Source organism: Anarrhichthys ocellatus, unplaced genomic scaffold (assembly GCF_004355925.1).
Source record: "Anarrhichthys ocellatus isolate YVR2014 unplaced genomic scaffold, GSC_Weel_1.0 scaffold13, whole genome shotgun sequence".
NCBI classification, from domain to species: Eukaryota; Metazoa; Chordata; class Actinopteri; order Perciformes; family Anarhichadidae; genus Anarrhichthys; species Anarrhichthys ocellatus.
The window spans coordinates 730,272-740,018 of NW_022280043.1; the positions used below are offsets into that span (position 1 = coordinate 730,272).

The window sequence follows — 9,747 nt, forward strand, 5'->3', positions numbered from 1 at the left end:
CACACACACACACACACACACACACACACACACACACACACACACACTGTTATCTCTCCAAAATAACATTTCTAAAACACAGACTTCCATGCCAGGAGTAAGAGGAAAAAGCTTGGCTGCAGGTACAAATGAAGTCCCTGCGGGTTCCACTACCTCCCATCTGTTACTGTAATTCTCTGTGCACTCGTCTCACCATAGTCGCTGTTCTGCTGTCACCAGGCGTTGGTTTGTGACAGAAGAACAGGTTACTTGTGTAATGAGGCCCTGCAATCTTTCGAAAAATGTTGGATTTTGAATTAAAAGATGTGCATGTCAACAGTCTCGCTCTTGAAGTTCTTACCCGCCTTCACAGATGCGAACCCGAGAGGGCTCGCTCTGTTTGGAGGTGGAGGGCTCTTCTTCTTCTCTCATCTCTTTATTCTCCTCCTTGTCGTGTTGTTGCTGATCCTTTACTTTAGTGAGGGTGCTGGGTGGGGTGGCATGTACCTACACTCAAGACACACATAGAAAAATTCAAAACAACTTAAAATAAAATGTTTTTTGTTTTTTTTGGTATTCCACCAAGCACTCCTATAACATTGCATTCCTCAAGACCTGGAAAGAGACATTGTTGAGTAAAATCGTGGCGAAGCCCTTTAAGCACATTAATGCTGCACAGTATGTAAATCCAACAGACATGATAGAAATATTTTCTACAGATGTTTAAAGTTCCTTAAACAGAGAGGTCTACATTGACTTATAAATGTAAGTGTTTATTGTGATTATGTTTACCTCTGACACCCGTGGGGTCCTGCTACTGGCAGGGGCCAATTTGCTTTTGGCCGGGGTCGGGGCCGTGGCCATGGTGTACGTTTCTGAGCTGTGCTTCTGTTTGGAGCACAGCAGAGACAACGCCACCTTAGTGGTGAGGCCCGGCAAGTTGGGGTTGTGAGCACTGATGCTCCAGGTAGAATAGACTGAGCTGCAGGGGTCCCTCAGGGCAGACGGGTTGGGTTTGACGTAGTTCAGGTAGCACCAGTTAACTGAGGCGGAGGTGTGGAGGCTGGGGTATGAAGGGGCGGCTGGTCTTTCAGCCCCCTTTTCCACAACTGCCACCTCCTCCTTTTTTTTACTAGTCTTTTTAGTAGACTCCTCCTCCTCCCCCTTATCCTCCTTTTCCTTCCTATTATGTTTCCTTGGCACTTGCTCATGCTCCCCCTCCACTTTCACAGTTGTCAGCTCTACCCTCTCTGGTTGTTTCTTCTCATTCTCTTCCAGTTTTCTCCCAGTGGCTTTACTTTCTTCTTCCTGTCTTACATTCTGTTCAACATCCTCCTCTTCCCCTCCAGCCTCATCTTCTTCCCCTTCCTCCTCCTCTTTTACCCTTTTCTGGTGGCGCTGGGCCTCTGTGCTGAGTTCCAGACTAGCTGCAGGAGAAAGCATGCGTTTACTTCCTCCAGTCCCCAGTGGACCGTATCCCTCCCCAGATCCTGAGGCCAGCTCCGTGGGCAGAGAAAGGGGAAAAAGGCTCTTGATGTATGGGGAAGGGACCTTCAAGTAGGACCTTTGCAACTTGTCCCGCTCCACCTGGCCCATAATGACCATGGCTGTGCAAGAAATTGGTTCCTGTGAGCAGGTGGAGGCCAGGATCTGGGACAAGGTGGTGTACATGGCACTGGCATAGGTAGGTATATGAGTCTGGAGGCGCACTGGCACCACAAGGGATACCACTGGTGTAAGCTGAGCCAGGCATGTGGCGATGACCGGCCGTGGGTGGTGGTAAGAGATTCTTACAAGGGATTGATGTGTAAGAGCAGAAGACATGGAGGAGATGGAGGGGCTGCTCTCTGTAGTGCGAAGGGAAGGAACAGTTAGTCTTGGAGGAAAAGGCAAGTACAGAGCCTGATTAGCTGTAGTCCTGGAAGAGAACGGGAGAGGAACTAGAGCAGGAAGCTGATGGAATGGTATACCCAACCGTTCTGCCATGTGGATCTGCCCCGGGTGTATCTGTATAGCTGGTGGTGCTGCCTGTGAATGTAAGAAGGCTCTATGGGTGATTTGGGTGGATAGCACTTCAGAGATGGCTGTGGTGACGGGGAGCAGCTGGGATAATGATCCTGGGGGAAATGCTTGCTGCAAAGGTAGCGCATCCTGAGAATGTGGGAAGATCCGTGGCTGTAACAGCTGCAAGGCTTTCGCTGTGACTTCCAGGCTAAACCGGGAGCTTGCTTCTGTTGAGTAGACAGGAGGATGGATGGAGCGGGAAGGCCCGGGTTTTGGACTCTCTGCTCTGGACAGCTGACTCATGCTGGCCCCCTCCTCTTGCTCAGCTTCCCCTAAGGTAGCATGCTTCACAAGGAGACACTTTCTCCTTTCTTTCCAGGAGGATGCAGACTGTTGAGGGGACAGGGACCCGTAGTCAAATGACTTACTTCTGGTCTCTGAGACCTGTTCTGTTTGTTGGGGGGTGGCTGTGATCTGCTCTGAGGCGGAGCGCCTCATCTCCTTGTGGCTTTGGTGGTGTTGGTGGGAAGCGGATGGCACCATTAACATCTGGGAGCTTTGGCTACTTGAGGCCCAGATGGCAGTCTCTGGTCTTGCTGTGTCCTCGAAAGAAGCAGAAAGGCTTGAAGCGTGGGAGATGTTGCTCTCTTGACTGGGGCTGCGGGGCAGAGATGCAGACTCAAAGCTAGACTCCCCAGACGACTGGGCTGCTTCTGCCAGGCGGAGTCTCTTCTTCTTTGGTGGCAGCTTCTCTGCAGGGAGCTGGGCCAGAGTCTGGCTACGCTGAGGCCATTGGAACTCCTCCACTCTCTCTGCCTCCTAGGACAGAAAAATAGTTTACTAAACTAACATTACGTGTAAGATGAGGTGATATTGACTGCTCACATGCTAAACATTTTTCCCAGGATGTTGAAGTTCAAAAACAGCTTTAAATCAATGCATGTTTTACAAATATTTGAGGGAAGGGAAATTAAATAAGTTAACAAAAGCAAAGCAATCAAATTGTGTAAAATGCAAAAAAAACAACATATTGGCCAAATGCTATTTTAAATAATCATGTACCTTGAATGAGGATGCCGTCACTGGCGGAGAGACCGATGGCATGTCAGCATCAGGCTCCACAGTAACAAGGATCTCTGGCACTTGGATGTTTGGTTGGCGGATGAGGCGAGATGTAGACGGTGATGGTTTTGGCTCGAGTTGTTGTGTATGCTGACTCTCTCTGAGTTCTGTTTCCTGACTCTCCATGGATACACTCTCCTGCTTCTCAAAAGAGCTTGTGTGCTGGATGACAGACACACACTTCCTGTTTTGCTGCTGCTGCTGCTGCTGCTGCTGCTGCTGTTGTTGTTGTGGCTCAGTCGGTAAAGAAACACCTAGAAACAAACAAAATACAGAAGAAAAAGCTACCATTATATTATACAGGTAAACTGCTTTTAAATGGTGACCTTTAATTGCTTTTGCATTGCTTTACACTATTGATGTAGATGCAGATAATCACATGTTTACATATTTTCCATCGCTATGAAGGTTTCTCAGATATTAAAAATGAAAGGAAAGAAATATATTGCTCACACAGAATGATGTTGACAAATTTGATCTGCCGCTGCAGCGATTTATAAACAAACCTGTGAGGGTGTGGCTGTGCTCTGGTCTGCTAGGCACAGGAATGAGGCCTGCAGAGCTCCCTGACATGGCTACAGATCCCGGGCTGGGAGGATCCTCCTCCAGACTTTCCTCTTTTCTTCTCTTCCTCGCGGCCATTGCCAGTGCTCGGAACGTATAGCGCATCATCATCTGGGGGCGATCCTCCCGACATGTTTTACTTGAATCCCCGCTTACTTTTTCCAGGGTTTGCTGTCCTGGGCATATTCGTCTGTGGGCCTCGTAGCCTTCACTGTGTTGGAAGTGGACCCCACATGCTTCACATTCAAACAGGCTCGGACTCTTTTGCTGTTGTTGTTGTTGTTGTTGTTGTTGTTGTTGTTGTTGTTGTAGCTGTTGTTGTTGTAGCTGCCTGGCTTGTTCGGCACCACTGGCTGATGAGGAAGAGGTGGGGCCGGCCTCCTCCAGCATTAGCTCAGCTCCCAGTGGATCTTCTATAGCAGGCTGGCGCCGTAGCATACGCTGGGCATGGCCAACCCTCATCTCTGCTACCACCGCTTGCTGCTCATCGAATGACTGACAGAGACGGTAATCCTTGGGAGACATGGTGCCAGAGGTGGAGGGCTCTCCTTGGCTGGTAGAGGATGGCATTGAGTGGCTTCTAAGCAGAGGCACTGCTGATAGCTCCTGGGTAACTGCTGGATCCGCCTCAGGATTGTGGAGGTGCTTCAAACCACTAGGGCCAGGGGCTTCTCCTTTGGGGTCGAATGTGTAGGGATCTCTCGGAGAGGTGAATTTTGGGGACTCCATGCTGCTCTTCCTGGACAGAGAGGAGCGTCTGGGCTTCACACTGTCAATCTCCCTGGTGTCTACTACCGCTTCATTGATAGTGATGAGCTTGGTAATGTGTTCTATTACTTGGGTTTTGGGTACAGCGAAGGGAATGCTTTTCTCCTCCGTTCCTGCAGACGAGGAAAGTAAAGAATGAGGCTGCTGCTGATGGGGACTGCGCTGCTGCCCTCCCAGCCTTCCATATTTTCCTAGAATAATTTCTGCGTAGGTTTTGGCACTGGCACTGGGAGGGCTAACTTGGGACAGGTCAGTGCTGCCTGACCCGGAGAAGTAGCCAGACTCTGTGCTGCCTTTACTGCCAGGGCCTTGAGAGGAAGATGAGGTGGAGAGGGAGGAAGGAGGGTCATCTGGAGAAGCCATCGGGCCACGTTTCCTTTCACTAAGCCTCAGTGCCAGCCTTTGCTTGACAGCCTGGGAGTCCTCAGGCCTCTGGCTCTCCTCTGAGCCTCCCAGTGGCTCCTTACCACCTTTCCTCTGCTGGCCCAACATCTCCTTAGAGGAGGATTTTCTGTGTTGGCCCGTCTCTTCTTCAGACTCAGTGCTTTCTCCCTCCGTGTGTTCCTCAGGGTCTTCTCCAACGCCACTACCCTCTGGTCCACTCAAACTGGGTTCATCACGACTGGATGCCAGGCCCGCTTTAATGCGATGGGCATGGGACTTGCGGTGCTTGTACAGGTTGCTCTTGGTCTTGAAAGAAAAGCCACAGGGAGCACAAGGGTAGGGTCTTTCTCCTGTATGGGAGCGAATATGTTTCTGAAGAACGCTTGGCTTGGCACATGGACGGCCACAGTAAGTGCATACATATTTTCCTGGTTTTTGGGGTTTCTTCTCCCCTTTTCTGGGTGAGCTGACCCCTTCTAGGCCCTCTTGGCTGGACTGAGATGGGACCCCTTGGCCATGCTCACCCCGGGTGGAGGAAGTAGATGGCAGCGATGTGGTTGATGAGGAAGCTGGAGAGAAGAAGCTGCCTCCTGAGGGACCTGGGGTGTCTGAATGCTGCCATGCTACTGCTTGCTGCTGCTGTAACCGAAGCAGAAGGTCAGAGCGTTTGGGTTGGCGATTTTGCAGGCGACCCAAGGCTCTGTGTACAGGGCGAGGATTAGGAGGGTGCTGGGGCTGCTGAGGTGGACACGATCCTAGAGAGGATTCAGTTGTCAAGTGCTGCTGCTCTTGCCTTCCAGAGCTCTCCCCATCAGCCGGACGGCTGTGCTCAGCCTCCATAGAGTGGGGAGGAGGCCTCACAGACACACAAGGAGGGGCTCTCGGAGCCTCATGGGGCTAACCGCATGGCAGCAGAGAGGTCAGAGAAAGGGGAACATCGACAGACTGAGTTGTAAATCACAAAAGAGGGCCTTTTTCAGTGTGGGCCAAGAGTTATTCAAGAAGACCAAATGAGGCATGATTAAAAGCTGCCCTGGAGCTGCACGGTTGCAGGTAAACATGGATCATCTCTCTGTACAAAGCAGTTGTGCTCCTGTCCAGCCTCAGCCATTGTAACAGTTCTCCCAAGGTCTTCTCTGCATCTCTTTTGTTGGTTGTCAAGAGTGTCAAGAGTTGGTTGTCAGCTTCTGAATGGGTCTAAAGAAACAAGGAAAAAGCCAAGGAAGGACAGAGTTACAAAAGTGGAAACATATTAGAACATTTATTAGATATTTCAAAAGGTTTTGTCACAAAGAGCTACAGCATAGCTAAGTGCTGGAAGCAATATTCCCTTCTTTTTTGTCCTAGTAAAAGCAACAAAACAAAGATAATAAAGGTCCCAGTCTGCTGAAGAACAACACAGCAAAACACACAGGACCTGGTCCGGATTACGTAAGCTTCTTGACATCCTAAGGGTTTCCAAAAAGCCTCCCATGCAGTCTAAAAAAAGAGTTATGTTGGTAGAGCAGAAGGCCAAAATCAGTAGTGTCGTTATATCAAACTCACTATTAAATTTTGCCCCCACATATCATACTATGACAAATAGGGTTACATTTCCTGGAGTAGTGTCGAGTGGGGTCAGTTTTGTAATGAGAACATTAGCAAGGTAATTGCATCATCAACATGTTATTGCTCTCATCTGTCCTGGCTTCAACTCTTCATAAGCAGAAAGTGTGCAGCGATTCAGGAGATAGAGGAACATGTACTGTGAATCTACTGTATTAAGAAAATGTGAAGTCAAGATGTTTTTGTTATTGGCATGGTGATCCGAGGACACAGGAATCTATTATGTGCATGTCCAAATAATGTTGAAACACGTTTTAACATTTTTGACTCACTACAAATTGAGCCTTCTACTTAAAAAAACAAGCAAATCCAATTCATATCTGACCCACGACTGGCCCACTCTGCAGGAGTCAGAGAGCAGCTCACAGTCAGTCAGGCAACATCTACAGCACAGGCACCAAAGGAGGAGACCACAGTGTCAGGGCACGGAGTCAAAACAAATGCTGGAAATATAGCCTATGCTTATCTGATCTGGCACTGAAGGTAAAGGGGGTAAATGGAGGGGGTGGTGTTTACTAGTAGATAAAGGGACTTGACATGCAACTGGGTTTCAGCCTACACCACTCACGCTCTGCTGTTGTACAGCCACCAGGGTGCAGTGTTTATGAGGGGCCAAGAGTGGCTGCTTGTTATGAAGCCTGTTGTAAAAGGGTACTGTGAAAACGTTTATCAAGATAGATCTATTGTAATATTTCCCACTCACACACACACACTACTAGAGAGCTGTGTATATGAGGAGCCAATATAGCTGATCACGGAGACTTGCGGGTGCGATGAAATCTTCTCTTTTATCAAGATGTATGTTCTGCAATAATCCCCACTTACTACAATATCTGCACTCCATCTCAACTTGAGACACAGGATTCTTGAATCGCGGCCAATCAAAACACATTCTGGGAATGGATGGGGCCAATCATAACATTTTCACCGAGCAGCCATGCCCAACAGCTGACAGTCCCAGCACAGGCAGATCCAGAGTATCAATCATCGCCTTAAGACATTGACACTACTTGCTACCTCCCCCGATTCTGTCAGACTCTGCAGATCAGCGCTTGCTGAGGGAGGACCGCTGTGTGTGTGTTCACCTCTCAGCTGTAGATCTATGTGATGGTGTAGACAGCGTGCACCACCTATGACAGCAAAGAGCATCCCAGAAGAAAACAAAGGATTGGTACTGATTCAGAGCAAACGCAGAAACTGACTAAAATGAGGTGAGAGATAGAAAATGTATAGATTTTCTTTAATATTAGAGATATGCATATGGAGTAGGGGTAAGAAAGAGTGCAAGATGACATGAGAAGAGGTGGGAAAGAGAGAAAAGACTCCAGTGATCCAGTGGCTGAATAAACAGGCCCAGCAGAAGACTGCAGCTCAAGGTGCCAGCGGTGGCAAGGCAGCACTGACAGTTTTTTTTTAATGAGCCACACTTTTGCTCTCTCCATATGTCTAAAAAAAACCCACTGCACAGTCAGCCTTCATTAGCGCCAGTTTACAGTGGGAAAAAAAAAAGAAAGAGAATCAGCCTTCCTCTTGGAAACAACTTGACAGATTCTCGCTCCATCTCCACGTTCCCCCACATCTGCTGAGGGCTGATCATCTGTTTAGTGTGTGTTTCTCCAAGCAGATCAACGCTTTGATTACAGCAGACTTTTACCATCAACACACAGCAATTAGGCAGCACAACAAAACAAATCAACACCAATTATATTTCACTTCTCTGTTTTCATTTGCTTGTCTTCCACATGTTCGGCTGTACGGGGAGACTTTTGTATGTGAGAGAGACACATTACTCTCGAGAGTTACATGTAGATAAGTTAGATCAGGAGGGGAATGGAGCTTGCAGAAGTGTCTACATCACATCGTCACTGAAGAAAGTTGTTCCTTTCACACTTGACTTTTAGAGAGAAGAGTTTGACGACAATAAAAAACAAGCAGATGAAAGAGAGACGGCAACCAAGTTGGTAGTAAAAAGTGAACGTGGCTGGATGAGAAGAAGAATGATCCCTGGCGTAGCTGTTGATGCAGCCCTTAAACGAGGCGATTAGAAGGTTTTAAGGTTGGGGAGAGCATTGCTTACATTATTCATGGCAGTCTAGACTGCCAGCTCTGAGCGGGGAAACACAGTCAGGGCCGTGCCAGGAAGAAGAAAAGCCAAAGTCTAGCCTACATTAAGCCAAAACACACGCACACCGTACAGCGCACATACAGTGTACAGCACTTCTCTCCTCAGAGCCCCTAACACACAGCAGCAGCCCTGGGTCTACTCTGACACATCTGACCAGCCAATCAGCAGCAGTGCCCTGAGGTGACCTACCCTGGTTCCACTCAGCCGCTCCTCCTGCTGTCTGACGAGGGGTTTTCCTTTCTCATCATACTCATTCCACAGAGATGACTTGCTATCAGTGGCGCCTATTACACGCAACACTTTAATGCACGAGGAGTTTCTACAGTATACACTCTCATATACATCAGTTGACAATAATAAGACCTCCGGTGAAACACACAGGTTATGTAAATGTGTCTAGCGTTACAATGTGGGTGGGGCAAGGGTGTTCTTCTCTCCGCTCTATTTTTAGGCTGAGGTGCGAGCAGGAAGCCACTGATGCAGCTCTTAACAGTGTCAGATCAAAACCACAGAGATAATGCTCATAGCAGTTTGCAAAATAACAAACTGGGCACACATGAACATTTCACCTCCTCATGACCCATGCTATGATACTTCACAGAACAGTCTTACTCTCTAGTTTCTGATGTCTGTGCCTAAAACGTGATTAACGACTTATCCACAGAGAGAAAAGAATGAGTGAGGAATGTGTGTGTGTGGGTGTGTGTGTGTGTACTGTACATGCAAAGAGGCTTTGTCAGCAGAAACAACAACTGATGCAGGTACCTGAGGGAGCCCTGACACAGATGATAAGAGATCACACACACACACACTGTCTCACACACACACTGTCTCCGGCCATCATCTCTGCTGCGTCTATTAAGTCCATCAGTTCTACTTCTAAAACTGTAAATCCCATAAAACAAAATTTTGCTTGACTCCTGCTCAATAAGTAGCAGGAGCTTTGCAACAGTTTTACAGTTAAAACTTCATTATCATGCACAGGGGAGTGTGGCTGGGCAGTTTGTGTTCATTTCCTCATCAATACCCAGATGCATCCATGCAGCTGGTAATGACGGATAAAGAAATATGGGCTAAACAGTAAATTACCTTGTGCCCTGAGAACAGATAAACCCTCTTAAGTGCTTTTTAAAAAATCTGTTGTCATACCTCTCTCTCTCTCTCTCTCTCTCTCTCTCTCTCTCTCTCTCTCTCTC

The 9,747-nt window shown here is 48.1% G+C and overlaps 1 protein-coding gene across 5 annotated transcripts in view; it reads right to left on the minus strand.

The window, feature by feature from the left end:
• The window catches only part of hivep3b (HIVEP zinc finger 3b), a 38,618-nt gene that overhangs the window by 9,498 nt on the left and 19,373 nt on the right, over positions 1–9,747 (minus strand). For 4 of the 5 annotated variants that reach the window (XM_031852450.1, XM_031852451.1, XM_031852453.1 and 1 more), the window contains 4 exons: positions 3,612–6,018; positions 3,046–3,359; positions 772–2,802; positions 341–486 (listed from right to left, as the gene is read on the minus strand). In XM_031852450.1, coding sequence (XP_031708310.1) covers positions 341–486; positions 772–2,802; positions 3,046–3,359; positions 3,612–5,661 — 4,541 coding nt within the window. In that variant the 5' untranslated portion in view covers positions 5,662–6,018. Of the gene's footprint in view, positions 1–340; positions 487–771; positions 2,803–3,045; positions 3,360–3,611; positions 6,019–7,511; positions 7,557–9,747 lie in introns of all 5 variants that reach the window. The other variant, XM_031852452.1, reaches the window with a different exon arrangement.